We start from the raw sequence: 20,528 nt of genomic DNA, 5'->3' as shown, positions 1-20,528 counted from the left end.
TTCTCCAGCCCGTCGTACCCAGAGAGGGCACTGTCGCCATGGCAACGGCAGAGCAGTGATTGCTCGTTGGGGGCACACAAGGCACAGCATTATTCTGTCTCTCACTTGCTGGAAACACGCAGCCAGGAAAGCATACACGCAGGCAGACGGGCGCCTCACATTCAATTAACTTCAACCAGCCTTGAGTCCAGCCACTTGTGACCTATGCCAAGAAGACATCGATCATTAAGGCACTCCGTAGACCAGGCTGAAATGTAACTGTCACAAATGAGCAGTGTTGCCCTTACAGGCGTAACAGAACCAGTAAGAAAGACATCTGCTACCCAGATCAGATGAAATTGTGTTTCTAGCCCCACCACTAGATCTGCATGACCTAAAACGAAGAATACTGACCTAATTAATGACTGCCAGTGTCAACATCTGGCTTCTATTTCTGAAGCACAGCAGTGCAAAATGTAACAGATTCACATACTAAACAGTACTAATTTTTAATAATTTCATTTTCATGTACTGTTTAGTTCACTTCTCTTACTCAAACACTATTTCACTATGTCAGCAATAATGACGCGGTTCAGGAGTGACTTTGAGGCTTCACTCATGCAGTCAATAGTCATTACACACTGCACTTCACTTTAGCAGGAATATTACAAGAATTAATATTAACAAGTAACTAAACTCAAACAAAAAATGATTACAACTTTAATTCAATAGTCGAAACATAAGCGGACACAAAACTTCAAAAGTTATAGCAGTTGATGGTATAATGATTTGGTACTATCTTTAATAAACTTTCTTAAAATGTGACATATGTTATTTAAAGAGTAAGATCTGTTTTTGCAAAACAAGTGAGTCAGACTGTGAAGTCAGACAGAGAGAGGAGGGTGGAAAATAAAGTGCTCAGTGATTTTCCCCATTTTAATTCTACATGCTTCCACATCTTTCATGGAGCTCTAATGATGAACGCAAGCTCGCAGCACAAAGCAAGGTGACCCACTTTACTGTCACCTCTTTCAGCTTCTAGACACCACACATAATGTTCTGACCTAAATTAAACTGCCTTCTATGTGTGTGCATGTGTGCATGTGCACATGTGCGTACACCAGCCAGTGTGTGTGTGTATGCGTGTGTGTGTTTGTGTGTTGTTGTCTGGCTTGGTGGTTTGTTGGCAGAAACATGCTTAAAATGATGCAGTGCAGCTGTAGTGACTTCAGCCTCCTCCAGTAATTAGCCTCAATGGCAATGCAGCCCATCTGGAGGAGAAAGGATTTATATCTGATCATCCGCCAGTGCCAGAACAGACACCACCTACAAAATAAAAGAACCAATTATTAAAAAATAATTAAAACAGAATATTTATTATTATATTATTAGCTCTATTATATAACCAATAATTGTATAAGATGTAATTATATATTATTGTCGATGAGTGATATAGCTGTATTTATTAACAAGTGACAAGTAATTCATGAACTTTTGAGAAGTTTGGTTATTAAGTTACTAAGCTCCAGGCACATTGCAAAACATGATGACATTATCCCAGTATGTCATCACATTTTATAATGTTTAAACATTGTTTGGGCTATATGATCCTAGGTTTTAACAATGAACTTAATTGTTATAAATTAATCCCTTGGACGACTTTTTGCAGACCGAAAACATCCCACAAGAACAGCAGTTTTGGAATTGCACTAACAGAGCTGTCTAGCCACCACAATTTGGCCCTTGTCAAAGTCACTCAAATCCTTATGTTTACCCATTTTTTTATAGCACTTGTGGGATGTTCCCAGTCGGTTCCAGTGGTCCAATGAAGAAAAAAACGGTAAACTAGTCACGGGTGGGCAAAGCTTATTGATGCACATGGGGAGTAAAGGCTGGCCCATGTAGTTCAATTGAATAGAAGAGCTACTGTTGCTCTAATTACTGCAAAGGTTAATGCTGGTTTCTCTAGACAGATCACTACTCAATATTAGGCGGATGGTCATAACATTATGGCTGATATAAATATATATAAAGATTGACAAAGAATGAGGTAAATATGTGCAAAATATAATCAAATGAGGATAAATATTCAGTTTATAGAATAGTGTGAATTGAGATGTGCAACTTAAGATATAGCAATTAAAAACTGCCAGCAGTGTAAAAAGTGAGTGGTGCAAGAATGACGCAATGAAGGTCAATGTTGATTAGGACACTTGATCAGTGGATAAATATGATTATGAACAGTGAGTGTGTTATGAAGGACAGCTATATGTTTAATAGAGAATGTATATTAACAGACGGACCATCACGACCAAGAATCGCAATCGATGTTCCCCGGCACCATAAAGATGTTTTAACACAACATATTGCCCTGGAGACAAAGGATTTACTTAGTCGGTCCATAGAGCAGCTCTGTGATGGAAATCTACCACTGAAAATGCTCTTTTGCTTGGCAAAAGCTCCATATAGTGGGAAGTCGGTGCTGGACAAGATGGACAGCATTGTGTTGAAGGTTCTCCTTTCCAGCACAAACTCCAGCGAGTCTAACTTTAGGCCAACTACTGATCCTGTTCTCCTAACAACAACTGTATTGACACTTGTGAAGCACAATACACTAAAAGAGTAGTGTATTTATTCACACTGTATTTAAAACAGCATACATGTCTAATTCCAAAACATCTCAAAAAAAGGAAACCATAGAGCACACTGAGTAGACCATCAAATAAAGCCAAGTCTGTGTGGCTCAGCATGCACTGCCAACCTCTGCTACCTGAGATTCTGAGTTCTCAGTTCAGTGCCCAAACTGAGTCACACTGGCACTACATAATTTAGTCCATCTGCTACAATTACACAATTTAGCATCGCGTAAATGGTGTAATATGAGTCAATGTTATATTGCTTCAAAATCTAATTAACTTAAGTGGCAAAGAAATCGTCTAAAAAGTTTATACTGAGTAAAACCATGGCAGGAATAGGTATACTGTATTATCATTTATCATAGGGCCTCTATTACAGTTCTGGAGACTTGTTGGCGTTACCTGCTTCCAGTACATCTGTTGTAGTTCATTAAGCTGATATTTCAGCTCTTCTATTGAGCTAGATTGTTTTTTGAAGCTTGTGTTGCATGCCACAACAAAGACTTCACTGACCTTCTGGAAATACACAAGCAGAGATCAATTTGGTAACTCAGAAGCCAAATTTCCAGTTGTATTGTCTGTAAAATCCAATTACAAAGACCAGAAAACCTGCTTAATAACACAACACCATAAATGCTTTGCAATAGACAGATCCAATCACATACCCCTATAAATTATTCAAGAATAATCAGTTCTCTTTAAAAAGCTGTTTTGACATAGCCAATGCCACCTTTGTATGAAGCCTAACATCAATAAACATAACCGTGTTGCATATGATGCTAAACTGAACAAGGTAGTAAAACGGTCTCAATTCATTTTATTGTTAAATGTTTTGGATTGCTAAGAAATCTAATGTGCAACAACAAGCAAATTTAGTGAAAAAATGTGAAAAATAGCCCAAATGTGTTTTTAATGATAACAATACTCATTGTAAGCATGCATAATGTTTAATTCCTTCAGTAAAGTATATGCTATCGTTAGCTAAAGATAGGAATTATAATACAGACAAAAGATAGGAACAGCAAAAGATAAGAAAGTATTACCAGTTTAACAAGATATATCCTAAATTTGTTTGCTACGCATTTTTTATGCAAACAAGTATTGTGGTGGTGTACAGTATTTTTATGTCTAAATGGGATCCTACTTAAACTATACATAAATATCAGTAAGTACTTGTAACCTCCTGTGGATAGGGTAATCCCAATAAAGTAACTGGGTCTAACCCAGTTACCACACTCTGCTTTCAGTGGAAAAACAGTTACATTTCACAGAAACATTTTAATTATTAAAAGATTTAAATCATTATTAATATTGTAAAGTAACTTTAAGAACAAAAAAAGTTAACTTTTACACTACATAAACAAATTAAGTATTTGAACACTGTAGAAAATAAATTAACTGCAAAGCAGAACTACAATTAAAAAAAAAACACATTTGACAGGGAGAAATGGAAGTATCAGATGACATTTTGTCAATAACTTTAATACAAACAATGCAAAATGTTTTATGTCAAACAAATTTATGGAGAAATATGAACAGTGAGTCTCAGCAGACCACTGATGCCTTCGTCTAGACATGGGCGATTGCCAAAAATAAAGCTTAAGCTCATAATCATTTATCAGGACCAGCCAAACAATGCCACAGCTGCTTTAAGTAGATGCTTTAAGAATATGAATAGATCACTTCCTCTTGTAGTCATGTCCATTTAACCTAACATTGAAATCTGTGCTGATAAGGATCTAATATCATCAAGCGTTCCTGTCGAATTCAAGGCTGTTATGGTTGGAGAAGAAGACACTTCCTAATATACACTGCTTTCACTACCCAACATTACAACACATTTAAGGTTGTGAGAGTTGTGGGTTGGTTCCTCTATTCCATTTCAGTATAATGTCCCTCCATTTATTCCATGTCAGTCATTGAGTCAAGCTTAGTCAGAAATTTCTGGCATTTTGCTATGAGTACATTGATTGCCTCACTGACCAAGACATCAGGTGGTAAAATTCCAGTAGACTCCACTGAAACTGAAACAGAGAGACAAGAGAAACATTAACTAGTGACCTCACCCAACTGTAGCTGGAAGAATGGCCATTGTTGTTCAAACTTTTCACGCTTAGAATACGTACATATGAAGTGGTCCCGTACTCTTCCGAGTTTGACCAAGCTCTTTAGGTCATCATGTCTAAGCACTTCTCTGCTGCACGTATCCAAACGACTGTTGATTACCTTGGCCACTTGTTTTCCTTAAGTTAATATTTTGTTAATAAAAAAAATAATAATTTATATATATATATATATATATATATATATATATATATATATATATATATATATACATATATACATATATACACATACACACACACACACACATACATATACACACAGTATCTCACAAAAGTGAGTACACCCCTCACATTTTTGTAAATATTTTATTATATCTTTTTAAGGGACAACGCTAAAGATATGAAACTCTAAAAGGAATGTAAAGTGATCAGTGTACAGCTTGTAAAGTTGATGTCCCCTTAAAATAACTCAACACACAGCAATTAATGTCTGAACTGCTGGCAACAAAAGTGAGTACACCCCTAAATGAAAATGTTCAAACTGTGCCCAATGTCAATATTTTGTGTGGCCACCATTATTTTCCAGCACTGCCTTAACTCTCTTGGGCAGGGAGTTCACTAGAGCTTCACAGGTTGCCACGGGAATCATCTTCCACTCCTCCTTGATCACGTCACGAAGCTGGTGGATGTTGGACACCTTGCGCTTCTTCACCTTCCGTTTGAGGATGCCCCACGGATGCTCAATAGGGTTTAGGTCTGGAGACATGCTTGGCCAGTCCAGCACCTTTACACTCAGTTTCTTCAGCAAGGCAGTGGCTGTCTTGGAAGTGTGTTTGGGGTTATTATCATGTTGGAATACTGCTCTACGGCCCAGTTTCCGAAGACAGGGGATCATGCACTTCTTCAGTATGGCACAGTACATGTTGGCATTCATGGTTCCCCCAATGAACTGTAGTTCCCCAGTGCCGGCAGCACTTATGCAGCCCCAAACCATGACACTCCCACCACCATGCTTGACTGTAGGCAAGACATATCTGTCTTTGTACTCCTCACCTGGTCGCCGCCACACACGCTTGACACCATCTGGACCAAATAAGTTTATCTTGGTCTCATCAAACCACAGGATGTGGTTCCAGTAATCAGTGTCCTTAGTCTGCTTGTCTTCAGCAAACTGTTGGTGGGCTTTTTTGTGCACCATCTTTAAAAGAGGCTTTCTTCTGGGACGACAGCCATGCAGACCAATTTGATGCAGTGTGCGGCATATGGTTTGAGCACTGACAGGCAGGCTCCCCATCCCTTCAACCTCTGCAGCAATGCTGGCAGCACTCACATGTCTATTTTCAAAAGCCAACCTCTGGACATGACGCCGAGCACGTGCACTCAACTTCTTTGGTCTACCATGGCGGGGCCTGTTCTGAGTGGAACCTGTCCTTTTAAACCGCTGTATGGTCTTAGCCACCGTGTTGCAGCTCAGTTTCAGGGTGTTAGCAATCTTCTTATAGCCTAGGCCATCTTTGTGTAGAGCAATAATTCTTTCTTTCAGATCCTCAGAGAATTCTTTGCCATGAGGTGCCATGTTAAACGTCTAGTGACCAGTATGAGAGTGTGAGAGCGATAACACCAAATTTAACACACCTGCTCCCCAAGGACACCTGAGACCTTGTAACAATAACGAGTGACATGACAACTGGAAGGGAAAAGGGGTAATTGGGCACAGTTTGAACATTTTCATTTAGGGGTGTACCCACTTTTGTTGCCAGCAGTTCAGACATTGATGGCTGTGTGTCGAGTTATTTTGAGGGGACATCAACTTTACAGCATTATACAAGCTGTACACTGATTACTTTACATTCTATCAGAGTTTCATATCTTTAGCATTGTCCCTTGAAAAGATATAATAAAATATTTACAAATAGTGAACTCACTTTTGTGAGATACTGTATATATTATATATATATATATATATATATATATATATATATATATAAAATGAGGACATGTAGATTTTAAAATGTGTGTACTGCTTTAATGTGGCTGTGAAGAGCCCGGCTGAAAGAGGGCGAGAGAGAGAGAAAGAGAATCATACCATTAACATCCTCCAATGCAATAACTCCAGGTGAGAAGCAGCGCTTTAATCTCTCAGCTTTTTCTCCTTCAATGGTCTGCAGTAATGTGATCTCAGGAAGTAGCCTATAACTAGCGGTGGCCACTGGGGAAAACTTAGCATGATCCTTACCTACACAGCATGAAGAGGAGACAGATACGAATTTTTGCACGCCACAATTCAGACAGAACTCAGCATTATAAAAGAAATTTTTACTATGGTAAATTTGAGCATTCAACATTACTTCACAGTAATACTATGGTACACAGTGGTGTTCAAAATGTTGAAAAAAGTGAGTAAAGCTCCATATCCATATAACTTTTAATTTAAATCACATAAATGCATTGGACACCCTGCACATACTACAAATGTGCTAAATTTATTGTTAGTGAAGAAAAACAAATATTAGTCTGTTAAAAAAAATAGCAGTGGAGTTCCATTAGAGAGGTAAACTATTCTGTGAAAAACCGTTACTATTAGAAAAACAGGTGTCATTTAAGGATAAATGCAGAAAAGTTTGTCCTGTGCATTTCTCTCTGAAAATCAGTGTAAAATGGGTTGTCCAAACATTGTTCAGAAGAACAGCATACTTTGATTTTAAAGTTGATTAAAGATGGGAAAACGTACAAAGAACTGCAGAAAATAATAGGCTGCTCTGCTAAAATGATATCAAATCATTTTTAAGCTTTAAAGGGAGACCAAAATCAGAAAGACGTGGAAGAAAACGGAAAACTACCATTCGAATGGATCGAAGAATAACAAAATTGACTCAAAGAACATCTAAAGTTACCCGTTAGTACTGTTACTATTGGAAGACGGCTATGTGAAGTCAAGCTATTAGCAAGAAGCCCCCACAAAGTCCCACTGTTGAAAAAAAGACGTGCTGAAGAGGTTACAGTTCGCCGAAAAACACATTGACTGGCCTTAAGAGAAATGACGCAATATTTTGTGAACTGATGAAAGCAAGATTGTTCTTTTTGGGTCTAGAGGCCGCAGACAGTTTGTCAGACGACCCCTAAACAAGCCACAGTACACTGTAAAGACAGTGAAGCATGGACGCACAAGGATCATGATATGGGGATGCTTCTCGTACTATGGTGTTGGGCCTATTTATCACATTTCAGGGATTATGGATCAATTTGAGTACATCGGAATACTTAAAGAGGTCACGTTGCCTTATGCCGAAGAGGAAAAGCCCTTGAAATGGGTGTTTCAACAAGACAACGACCCAAAACACATCGGTAAGCGAGCAGCATCTTGGTTCCAGACCAACAAGATTGACGTCATGGAGTGGCCAGCCCAATCCCCAGACCCTAATCCAATAGAAAAGTTGTGGGCTGACATTAAAAATGCTGTTTCTGAGGCAAAACCAAAAAATGCAGAGGAATTGTGGCATGTAGTACAATTGTCACAAATGTGAAGCAGTTATCAGAAACCACGGTTATACAACTAAATATTAGTTCAGAGATGCACAAGAAAAATTAAACTTCAAGCATTTTTGTTTAAACTGTAAATTCCGGTAACACACACGGTCAGATTAGCACCAGTTCCACAGCTCCTGATGTACACAGGACGATGTCTTTTGGCACACTGACTTATGAAGGTCGGTGCTCCATGTGACTCTGTGTGAACCCTTATGCTGCCATCTGTTGGCGTGTTACAAAACAAGTATCAAAACTTTTTGATACTTTCTTATACATCCTTTTGAGCATACTGTTAGTATGACAGGGTACAGTTTTTGACAGTATCCTGGTATGTGTTCCATAATACCATACTACAATACATGACAGAACCATGTACCATATGTATTATTAAATCATGTACCAGGATAGAGTCAGAAACCTTAGTGTGGTGCTGTAAAACACCCTGGTACTTTACATCATGCTAAAATTTCCAATGGGCCACCACATCTGTAGCATGTTCACCATCACCACAATCAATTATTTTGACATGTTTTTCTGTACTATGAAAAAAGGAAAACCTCATGGACTGGAAACTCCTAACAGAAGGATAAATATGGTTGAAGTGTTAATAAACATACTTTAGGGATTCTCCAAGGTCTGTTTTTCTTTAAAAAGTTCTGCTTTTAATTGTTGTAAAGCCCCAAAAACTTATTTCAATATTTTATATCCAAGACTGTGTTTAAAATGGATTCAAAACTAACAACTGTTAGACTCTAACAAGAGACTGGCTTCCAAACCTATTAAACAGTAAAACTCCAGTTGGTTAAATTTTTCCGAAGATTCTGTGGAAACAATCAGGCAGCATCAATATTTGTCCTAAATTTTTGAAATACCTTTGAAGTGTAAAAAAAAAGAAAAAAAAAGAAAAAAGTGTTTTAAAGAACATTTCTAAGTTAATTAAAAACCATTATACATCTAATACTGTATGTGTGAATTGTCTGTACTAAACCTAACTCATCCTCTATACTGCTTATACTGTACTCTGGTCACATGGCAGGCCACCCTGGATGGTGTGCCAATCTATTGCAGGACAGAAGCAGCACAGACATACCCCCAATCACACACAAACTACAGGCAATTTGGAAAGGCCAAACCCCCTAAGCACAAGGAGAACTCCATAGACCCAAAAACAAGACTTGAAACCACCGATCGTGGAGGTGTGAGGCTACAGTGCTTTCCACTAGCATCTTCCTCCAATATGTTTTTACATTTTTTTTTATTAATGTCAGTAGTACCAGGTGACTCTTTTTAGATATAATAAATTCCTATGAATCACATGCCATATTGTTATGGTAGATATGCAAAAGCTCATATTTCTTTACCTATTCCTTTAACGCAGTGCATAACTATATCCAGCTCTTGACCTGGCCGGAGCTGCGCCAAGAGGATGTCTTCATGCACGGGACCAATATTAGCATCAGCAAACACGTCAGCCTGATTTCCAATAGGTACCCACTTCATGTCCCTGGAATACACTAATAAAATAACACAATAAGGAGAATTATAATCGCTTAACTTATCAACTTAACATAGGAACAGAATATGATATTCAAGTCTTTAGCAGAGGATCCGCCTGACAGCCTGCGCAGAACTCTTTGATCAAATCACGTTATTAATACAAATACTATACTATGTTATTTATTTTCAGGCATCTATACATTTCATTGGAAATCTTTTTTCATTTGTAATGATGACTGCATTAAAAAATATGTATGGTTAGAGCAGCCTCAAAATGAGATGTCAAGTGTAATCATCAAACAAAAAACAAAGTTACATATAATACAGGTAAAACAAAAACTAAAAATTCTTTCAATAACAACAACAAAAAAATACTTTATATACCCACATATCATGCACAATCTCTCAGCTACACCACTAAATTATTTTTTTTATCTACTTACCCATGTGATTGAGGTATAACTCCTTGGGATCAGAGGCATCTTTAGATGCTCTGGGATTCCTTGTGCACTTGATCTTCAACTGAAGCTGAATTGTGTCAATTTCTGTGCCTTCCTCATCTCCTAACAGAAAAGAACACACACATCCATGTTAAACCATGTGCTAAATAAAGTACAAGAATGAGGAAGAAATAGTCTTACCGGTGTTTCTATACTCAAAAAGACGAGGATCAGCTTTGATGGGTACCAAGCCAAGTCGGTGTGCTAAGATCTCATCTTGAATTATAGATGTATTGTTGTAAATGAAAACCTTTTCAACAGCCATAGTTGGGACCTAAATATGGAAAATATGATGAAAGTAGTTTCATGACTTGGAGAATCAGCACACAATCAATACATCATACAGGCAAAAAAAGTAACACCATCTACAGTATATACACACACCTCATGGCTAAAAAGACACATGGCCACCTGAGCAATAATTCCCATATGTACTCTCTGAACATTTTATTCAAGATTCAATTACAAATCTGCTGTAATAACAACATCCGGTCTTCTCTGCTTATTTGTAATAAAGGAAAATATTAATGCTATAGTTCACAAAGAAATCCTAGACACTTGTGTGTTTCCAACTTTATGGCAAAGATTTGGAGAAGAACCACATATTATGGTTTTATGGTCTGAGGTCTACAACCATTTAATTAAATGGTATAGAAATCAGTAAAGTACATTACTGCAATCTAGGGGAAAAAAATCTCTTATTTATAGTGTTGCATTCATCCAAAGCAAGTCGATGAATGCATCACTAAAAATAAGAGATTAAATCAATATGTAGTGTTTAGCAAAATGAGAATAAACATTAGTGTTTCCTAAAAGTCTGAAATATACTTGCAGTTACATCCCACAAATTACTATGTTTTGCTAAATATATATGGAGTCAGGATTGTGCAATCTAGAGTGGCATATCCTTTTTTTTAAGCACAAACTAGGCAGTATGATAAACAGATATTTATACTATACAAACTATACAAACATGACTAAGCAAAAAAACAAAAAAAAAAAACAGATGAGTAACAGAGGCAAAGAAATAGCACAGATTTAAAAGATTGCATGTTTTTATGGATTTACTATAAGTTTTAAAACTAATGATAACTTTAGTCCTACATAACATTTTCACTCGCGCTCAATCATCATCTATACCGCTTTATCCTGTATTCAGGATCGCACGGTCTTGGAGTCTATCCCAGGAGGCTTGGTGCACGAGGCAGAGTACACCCTGGACAGGGTGGCAATCAATCGCAGGGCACATACACTCAATACATGACATATGAGAAAAACCAAAAGCACAGATGATGTCTAAAGCCTCCTCCGTCTACACACCAGCAGGACCCCCATATAAGCAGTTTATTATATATTTTTAAAAATAGGTCATTGTGCAATGCTGTGCTGCTGTAATGGATTTGTGCTGTTAGAGTTTTAATCGGGGGTTCTTAAAGAAGAGCCCATTCACTGTGCGAAACTGTGTTTCTTAGCAGAGCAGGTGTGACCATCAATACGCCCTTCTTATTCTCTTTACAGCAACTGCCATCCACTGCATTCACTGCCTCACACTAGCAGAATAATCAGGTACAGGAATGGGAGCGTGCGAGGGAATTATCATTTACTAGTTAATTCATTGTGGATGGCTTCGTCCTCCGGGACAGAAAAAAATGAAGCTTGTAGTCACTTCGCAGAAACATGTACCACGTTTACATAGTCTGTTTTCATGATCATGCACAATAGGAAAAGCTAACAATAATGACATACCTCAGCTAATAATATCCGCCTGAAAGCATTGGCAATGGCAGCGTCTATTCCCACCATATCAAACTCCAACGTGTTCTCATCCATATGAACAACATCGAGCCTGAAATTCTGTTATATGACAGTATGAAAAAGTACAGCATGTGCAAAAGATCAGACATATAAAGTATATACAAAGTATGAGAAGCTAAATCTTCAAAAGTACCATTACCTTTTTGAAGTTATTGAGGTCCCATGTGTCATCATATCCAGGATAATTACCGGGAAAATTTGTAGAATGGACCTGTTCAAACACATTAAAGCTTTACTCAATACATCCAGGAAATCTTAAATAAATATTTTTTTCGCTCTTATCAATTACACATGATGTAGCTACTGTCAGCGTCAATGTAAACAGGCATTAACACAAAAAAACATGTCTCTTATTATCAGCAGCCTTTATGTTAATATAAACCTGATAACAAACTAATGGTATGTATAAGCCGAAGATGTTACACATACATTTTTCACGCCAAATTCACCCAAAATCACCCTGTCACGGATCTCATCCACGTTGCTCATAGACGCCGCCATTTTTACCCGCTTTCCACCTCCACCTCCTCCTACTACTACTACTACTACTTCCGCCCCAAAACCTAGTTTAAATTTCAACATAAAATGCACCTAGACATTTTAAGTCCTTTATTCAATGGGACCACAAAGACGAAACTGATTTTTTAAAATTACTTAATGGTTATTTTTATTAACTTGAACAAATGTTTTGGATTCCAACATGGTTGTGGTTGCTGTTTTTGTAAAAAGACATTTTGTGAGGACTTTTATTTTGTGTAAATACGCGCGCGACTCGTCTGTGTTGTTATTGTCGCGCGCAAAGCTTAACTCGCGGGATTTAATGTTGTAGCAACCGGGTGTGAGGAGCAACGCCGATAAAGTTAATTTATTTGCTGTTACACGCTTTAAACTAAACAGACTAGTTGAAAAACAAAATCAAAAGCCAAATATGGTTATGTTTAGTTAGAATTATCAAAATATTTAAGAAAAATAAATTAAATAAGCATAAAATCGAAGAATGGATGACAGCCGTGAGGGGAGCGAAAGTTCGGGCGAGGGCTGGTGCAGTGGCGCTGACGACCAGGAGAAAACCCCAGGGAACAGCAGCACCTGTGCAGAGGTACACCTCTAATATTCACCTGTTAAAGCTGGTCTCACATTATACGACTCAGGTAACCCAATGTCATATATCGCCTTACAAAAATTTAACTAAAAGCCATTATAAATATACATTGAAATATTTCGGCTTGGTCCACCAAAGGTAAAAAAAAAAAAAAAAAGTATATCTCTGAAAGTGCGTTTGTTTTAATGAGAAGTTTCTCGCAGCCAAGAGAAAGGGATCGTGACGCCAGCGGACGTAAGTAAGTAGCGCAAGCTTAAGGACAATTAAAACTTTAAAGCCCGTGAGAATTGTGAGCGCGCGTTGTTTTATTAACTGCCATAACCGTCATCACACCTCGCGCGGAAGACTCGCTGCAAATAAATCGTGACGTCACATTAGTAGTTCCTTCTTCCACAGTGGTTTTTAAGCCTACTCCTGGAGGACCACTCACGATTGAACTTATCAACTAATTAACAGCCTTTTTTAATTGATGTGGTGACTGGAGATCAGGCAGGGAAGATGCTAAAATATGCAGTACAGTAGTCCTGTAGTAGTCATTATTTTTTTTTGTGATAATGGGTTTTGCCTTTTACTCTCTGGAGAGTGAGGCTTAAGATTTTTGTGAGTTTCTGCAATAGGTGGCAAGATTTTGCTGGTGCCTTTATGGATAACTTTTCATACTCAAATTATTATTGGTGTGTTGCTCTGATGGGGCGAATAAGGATTGTTATGTTGAAGCTGTTGGGAGACGGTCCTCTGAATGGTTTTGCTTTAGAAATTCCTGCATTATGCAAATTTGACAAGAGACTTGGTAATAGACTTTTCCCAGCTAGGTGACGAAATGTTGTTGTAGCTGTCGACTCATGTATCTTGTGTCCTCACAGTAGTTTTTGTGATCGGCCTGTTGAGAGGCAACGGATTATTATTATTTTTTTTAATAAAAAAAAAAAGAGTGATCAATTGGAGCACTCTTAGCTTACATTTACAGCATTTGACAGATGCTCTGTCAAAAGCAACTTACATTTTATCTAAGCAATTGAGGGGGGTAAGATCCTTGCTCAAGGGCCCAGCAGTGGCAACTTCGTGGTGCTGGGAATTGAACCTGGCACCTTAATAGCTAGCTGCCCCCAACTGTCCTACCATATCCTACCCAAGCTCCCTGATGTGCAAATTTTTTATTATTATTATTTTTCAATTCATTGATTGTTCTTGACAATGCCCAAAGTTGCGTCGTTTTTAGATGCAGCAACACAGCAGCCCGTTTTTCACTTTTCCAAAGACATCAGACTGCAAGCAATGAATCAGATTTGTTTGTGAAATTTCCCCATCACTAGATAATGACAGTTTATTTGAATCGCCTTCAGTGGAAGCTGTAGGAAAATGTAAACTCCGAGAAGTAAGTGTCAGGTGTGTTCAGTTTCAATTTTTATTTTAAAATGAAAAATTCTTAAAGTTCTTAAAGACAAGGGTACTTGGACCTAGATATGCACTAGCTAAACTTCTAAAGAACTTTTAAAGTCCTGCCTTCATGCTCTAGGATGGGCCTCGCATTTCACTCTCTGTGAAGATATTACCAGGTATCAGTTGCCCTAGGCTGCAGTTCTGATGCTCCCATTCCCATGGTAGGTGCTTTTGGTAGTGGACGCGAGGAAGCACTGATCTCGCAACCCCATATGCAAAAAACTGCAATGCACTGTGTGTTCTGATACCTTTCTATCACAGCCAGCATGAATGTTTTTAGCAATTTGAGCTACAACAGCTAGTTGTTCAGTAGTCCTGTAGTTCATTACATTAAAATCATTACATTTAACGTTAGTTAAGATTTGCTTTTCATGGAAGCACAATGCTCTATCCAAATTTTTGTTGCTGGAGTAATACTTGGCCAGGCTGTATTATATTCAAAATGTTGGTTACTCAGTACAAACAAACGAGAACTAATTTTTTTCTTCTGCCTTGAAGCCTTCATTTCCACTGAGGGAGCTGTACCCTTACATTCGTTGTGCTCTCTGCAATGGCTTCTTCATCGATGCCACCACTATCACTGAATGCCTTCATACATGTAAGTGTGACACTTCATGCTAATTACATAGATTAGTTTTCCCCCAATCCAGTTTAGAAAGATTCGAGTTTAGCCTAGGTTGATTCCCTTACCGTCTGATCTTGCCAGTTAATCTCGCTCAGTAGATTTAATAAAGAATAAAATCTGGATGCTGGACATCCAGGAAATGAAATAAAGAAGCCTGGCATAGATAATGTATGAATGCATTTTGTTTGTATCTAAAGGTTTATGTCTATAAACACATTACTTTCTTCTATTTGTCCACAGTCTGTAAAAGTTGCATTGTCAAGCACTTCTTTAGCAGCAACAGGTGTCCCAACTGTGCAATCATCGTTCATCAAACACAACCACTATACAATCTAAGGTATTACTATCTTGTATTAGTTGTATTAATTAGCATTTTTGTTTGTTTCTTTCTTTGTAATTCATGGTGGTTTAAACTTACTGTAGGTGTTAATCTTTATTAGGAGCACTATCATACACCTTAACGTTTGTACATTATCTATTCAGCCAATCATATGGCAGCATTACAGTGTATAATATTATGTAGATACAGGTCAAGAGCTTCAGTTAATGTTTACATTAAGCATCACAATGTGGGGAAATTGTAATAGCTGTGACTTGTGATATATGTGAGCTACTGATTACTATAAGCTGGTTTGAGTGTTTTTTCCACACATACAATAGTCTCTAGATTTTACACAGAATGGCATTAAAAACCTTGTTGATTTGGGAGATATGAGGAGAATGAGGAAAAATAGCTTGAGATGACAGAAAGTCTGTAGTAACTCTAATAAGAGTTCTGTGACAAGTGGAAAAAGCCCAGAATAAGAATCTGAGGCAAAGAATTGGAGCTCAGGCAATAATGCCTTGGATCTCAGGCAATGTTTTTCTCTCACCATACTGTGTAAATTCTAGACCAAGTCTGAAATACTTAAAATGGGCAATCTGGTACCAATAACCATGCCATGCGTAAAGTCACAATGGTATTTTTCCTTCACATGATCAACCGATTCGATAAAAGAGTATACAGTGAGTGTATGTAGATTTTAAACCTTTAAAAGGTTCACATAAAATAAGTAAGAGAGTTTTGCTGACAGCAAGCAGAATGTTATGTGATCAAAACATATTTTTCACTGTCCTGTAATGAAAATGAGACTCTTGAGAGTTTGTTGTTATGGTCACAACAGTCCCTTTGGTGTAACGTATGGTGCTATCTTGGAACTTGGAACAGTAGTGGACTCGCCCAAGTTATTCCACATGGCTGATTTTCCAATATGAACATGTAGCTATTGTTAATTTTAATTTATTGTTTGATCTCTTTGTTTATATCCCAGACCTGACAGGCAATTACAAGATATTGTTTATAGGACGGTCCCATATTTGGAAGAAAGTGAGGTGTTATTTTACTTTACACATCTGACAAAATATTATTTAATACCAAAACGATTAAATTTGCTTATTGTATTTCTTGAATTGTCTTTGCTCTCTATTCAAGTGGAGAGGGCGAGAATGTGTACATTTTACAAGGAGAAAGGTCTGCCAATCCCAAAAGCAGGTGTGTTTATCTTATTCCAGCTGTATATTTTTAACAAAGTCAATTGTCTCTGTTTAAGATGTTTATAAAGTGTGTAGATTTAAAATGGTGGTCTCTAACTACCAACTTTATACTTTTTTGTATTCCTGAATAATGCTCACTTTTTCCTCCATAACAGCAGCCCCAGGTATGCTTTCAATAAAACTTCTGAGACAGAAGAGAGACTCCATGCCACAGTCTGTTTTTACCATTCCTCCAGAACTCGATGTGTCTCTAATGTTGGATTTTGTTGGGTAAGTTGTCTTGTTTTCTGGTCTATGACGCTCTTAATTTCAGTGTAATTTATTGTATGTAGTAATCGTACAGTATATAGATTGCAAGTAGTGATTTCGCCACTAGATGGAGTTAAACTTTAGAAACGGGTCAATAATACCCAGTAGTTGTAAGCTTCAATTGCATGACCCAAGGACTTTTCAAAATGTTTAAGTGTTTATCTTTGATTCACAGAGCTGAGGAGGGCATTGAGAATTATAAGGTATTTTTAAATGTATATTTATAATGGCTATCACCCAGTTGATTTGCATGTATCGATCTGACGAGGCTTTCTGTGCAGCCTTTGGAGAGAAAGTACATCCGTGTCTCAGGTGAAGCTACAATTCGTCACGTGGAGCTCTTTATCAGAAGGAAGATGGAGTTGAGTCCAAATTTGAAGGTACATCAGAATGTTGCTTGTGTTTTGTGGTTCTGTGAGACGTAACCATTGCTGTTATTAATTGTGGGCATGCTCTGTCTGGGTATAAGATGAAAGTAGGTACAAGACTGTCTACACAATCAGCTTTAAAACTAAAACACACCCTGTATTTTAAAATATAAAATAAGAAAATATTTCATATTGTAATTAAGCCCATGAAAATACAAGATGGTGTCTTTTCTACTTTTGAGCAAAAATAACTACTAGTTTGTTATTAATCATACTGTATGACCATGAGTCCCCTGAGACTTATTGGAAAGACATTATTAACCCCTTTTCTGCTTAGTTCCTTATTTGCATTGTATCATGACTCACTTGTACACTGTAAGTTCCTGGCCAATATAATAATAATAAATGTAACTATAAAGCCTGAGGCATTGGCACAGTAACATTGTACAGTTGCCACTCACAATTTGGCTAGCATGATAGTCTCTGCACCATTATTTTTAATATGTCTATAGGTAGGTTAGACCACATTAATTTAGGCATTAATGTAGTAGTAATTCCCTCCAACATATACAAACAAAGCAATTGTTAATCAGTTTTTGTGCGTTTTAAACATATGTTTTTTAATACAATTACTTTTATCATTGGTAGCTTGTGATATTATGGCCCGATTTTTTTTTACAAATTGCAGGAAATTAGTGCTTTGGCTGTAAGATCATGATGAACATTAATAATATTAATTTTAAAAAGAGTAACTGATTCTATGCATCACCTTGTCGCAGTCCATTCTGAAGCTCAGTGTGGGTGCTTGTTATGACTCATTTTCTAAAATTCCTGAAATTGAGTAAAACCAATAGTTTGGTACCAAAGCAGATTAATTGAAAGTATGATTAAACATGCATATAAAAGTTGCTTAAGGTAATTGCTTGAGTCACATTTACTGTCTTAGTTATAGCCAATTAAGAGAATTAAAGCTGATTTTTTTTTAAGGTTAAATATGAGATTGAGAGCGAGAAATGCAATGGGCTTACAGTATTTTGTGATATGAGATTGAAAACAAGAGGATGTATGGCTCATTCATACTCAATGTGTTATTAAATATAGGTCAATCATTTGTTTAAATTTATAATTCACTCCTTAAGGGATATAACCCATAAATATCAACATTAACTTCATTGGGATTTGACCTCGTTTTGCCATGTAATGGACTATAATGAAACTCATAGCTTCTCTAACTTGGGCAGGTGGATGTTGTTTGTGGAGAGCATCTCTTAAAGCAATGTCAGTCTTTAAGAGAAGTCCAAAGAACGATGGGAGAAAATTCTCTACAGGTGAGTATCTAATAAAGTCGTACCACATGGGTGGAATGCAATAATTTGTATTATGTAACGAGTGTAATATCTGCAACAGTACAGCCAAATGACTGCTTTCTCTTTCCTCCTTATAAACTCAAGGATGGAATGCTGGTTTTACAGTTTGGACTTGTGCTGCCTACTCAGTAAACAGACGACTGTGATGTATCTAAACTACTGTCTACAGGGAACAAACTAAGGGCTAGTCTGAACTTTTTGAGAAGCACACTGCTTCATGCCTACTGTTAAAAACATTTCTCTATGGTTGTTACCATAATAGTTTTCTATGTTCTCAACTTGTGTTGATTCCTTCAATTCTGTTTTGTATTTGAGCACTAAACTTTCTAAGGGGAAAAAACAAAACACAATATGTGGTATAAAATATAGGAGGAACAGTAAAGACATCGATCTAATAAATATATATTTTACATTTTGTGCTTTTGGTTAAAAATAGTTGGATTAAAAGTGCATAAGTGTTTTTAAAACATGGCTTCTTGGTGTGATTATTAAAACTTCTCTACATCAAAATTTAACACCGCATTGGTCGATGACTTTAAAAAATAAAACCAAAAACGGCTTATATGAAAGTCCTGCCAGGGTGTTACTAAAGTTATAATTACTTTTTAAAGGTGTAAATTTTGCTGCAACCTAAATACGGGAATGGTTTTAAGGGCTACTGTTTGTATACAAAAGAGTTTTTATTTCTTAATGTTTTTACTTCGACTTACTCTCCACATATGGGTAGATGGAGAGGATGATTAGTATGTTGATTTCAGAAATGTGAAATGAATAAAAATATAAAAAATATTTTAGGGCTGCAACAACGAATCGATAAGAATCGATTAATAAAATCGTTGGGAACTAATTTCATAATCGATTCACTGTGTTGCGCGACGCGGAGACATTTGATTATTTAAAAAAAAAAAAGCTTTAGTTGAGCGCGGAGCGGAGTGATTTTAGTTCTGTTTTTGAATAAAGGAGGGGGGTAATTGACTGATTAATCGATTATTATAATAATCGTTAGTAGCAGCCCTAAAATATTTATAAAGTACTGTATAAAGGATGGGCATATAAAGGGTGTGTTTAGGAGAAATTGTGTTACTGATCAGAAACAATAAATAAAAAAATACGGCAAGTATGTTTTATTTATGCATTACATTAATTGTTTAAGTGTAATGTCTTATGCAGGGCTTTATTGAAATATTTGCCGTGATATTTGTCCTATGTATTTATGCTTATTTATGCCATAAATATGTTGCATATTTTTGAGCCTTGTACTTATTTTTAATTAAAATTGACTGCAAACTGTACATGTACTGTATTGCAAATGTACATTCTGTGTATTTCTGCACTAAAAGTTTCTGTGACAGCTACACACTGATTTATATGCACTCAGACCAAATTAGCAAATTCACCTCTTTTGTCTTTCCTTTTTTTATGAAATACTAAAGAAACCAGTCACAAATGACCAGTGGCGGACTGGGACAATAATTCAGGCCGGGAATTTGACTCCACTCCCAGGCCACCTCTGCTGCTGCAGTCACCACCACCCTATTCATGTAATCTACTGGACTGATAAACTTGTAGGCTAACCCTATTATTGTAACAGGTAGACTACCAGATGCAATATAAATGAATAAAAAAATAGCCCTTAACAACTAGAAATACACCATTTATACTACCAAACCAATGACAAATAGAAAATTGGCTTTTTAAAAGAGATAATCAGAGACACATTCACATGTTGAAATATTTACATTTTATGTATTTTCAGTGCTCAA

At 36.9% G+C, this 20,528-nt stretch overlaps 2 protein-coding genes across 2 annotated transcripts; one reads left to right on the top strand and one right to left on the bottom strand.

Moving 5' to 3' along the window:
* Positions 1-4,063: 4,063 nt before the first annotated feature.
* On the bottom strand, positions 4,064-12,533 carry polr1c (RNA polymerase I and III subunit C). Its single transcript, XM_053501310.1, has 9 exons — positions 12,451-12,533; positions 12,161-12,232; positions 11,953-12,060; positions 10,348-10,480; positions 10,150-10,269; positions 9,571-9,723; positions 6,768-6,917; positions 4,742-4,858; positions 4,064-4,639 (listed from the first exon to the last, which is right to left on the bottom strand). The coding sequence occupies exons 1-9, from the start codon at positions 12,520-12,522 to the stop codon at positions 4,518-4,520; spliced, it is 1,047 nt and encodes a 348-aa protein (XP_053357285.1). The 5' UTR covers positions 12,523-12,533; the 3' UTR covers positions 4,064-4,517.
* Positions 12,534-12,818: 285 nt separating this feature from the next.
* Positions 12,819-19,232, top strand: pcgf6 (polycomb group ring finger 6). The gene is made up of 10 exons (XM_053501881.1): positions 12,819-13,120; positions 15,062-15,161; positions 15,429-15,525; positions 16,499-16,554; positions 16,660-16,719; positions 16,877-16,991; positions 17,206-17,233; positions 17,312-17,410; positions 18,640-18,726; positions 18,850-19,232. Exons 1-10 carry the CDS (start codon positions 13,019-13,021, stop codon positions 18,895-18,897), a joined length of 792 nt encoding a protein of 263 aa, XP_053357856.1. The 5' UTR covers positions 12,819-13,018; the 3' UTR covers positions 18,898-19,232.
* The last annotated feature ends 1,296 nt before the right edge of the window (positions 19,233-20,528 follow it).

Source organism: Clarias gariepinus, chromosome 8 (assembly GCF_024256425.1).
Source record: "Clarias gariepinus isolate MV-2021 ecotype Netherlands chromosome 8, CGAR_prim_01v2, whole genome shotgun sequence".
In the NCBI taxonomy this organism is placed as follows: Eukaryota; Metazoa; Chordata; class Actinopteri; order Siluriformes; family Clariidae; genus Clarias; species Clarias gariepinus.
This window is presented reverse-complemented; position numbering and strand designations above follow the sequence as displayed.

Bases quoted from the DNA above. Each gene is read 5' to 3' on its own strand.
- polr1c (XM_053501310.1), bottom strand. From the start codon at position 12,522: ATGGCGGCGTCTATGAGCAACGTGGATGAGATCCGTGACAGGGTGATT. The intron at 12,061-12,160 runs GTAATGGTACTT...GTCATATAACAG, and splicing joins ACCTCAATAACTTCAAAAAG to AATTTCAGGCTCGATGTTGT. The intron at 10,481-11,952 runs GTATGTCATTAT...TTCCATATTTAG, and splicing joins GGCGGATATTATTAGCTGAG to GTCCCAACTATGGCTGTTGA.
- pcgf6 (XM_053501881.1), top strand. From the start codon at position 13,019: ATGGATGACAGCCGTGAGGGGAGCGAAAGTTCGGGCGAGGGCTGGTGC. The intron at 16,720-16,876 runs GTGTGTTTATCT...CCTCCATAACAG, and splicing joins TCTGCCAATCCCAAAAGCAG to CAGCCCCAGGTATGCTTTCA. The intron at 17,234-17,311 runs GTATTTTTAAAT...CTTTCTGTGCAG, and splicing joins AGGGCATTGAGAATTATAAG to CCTTTGGAGAGAAAGTACAT.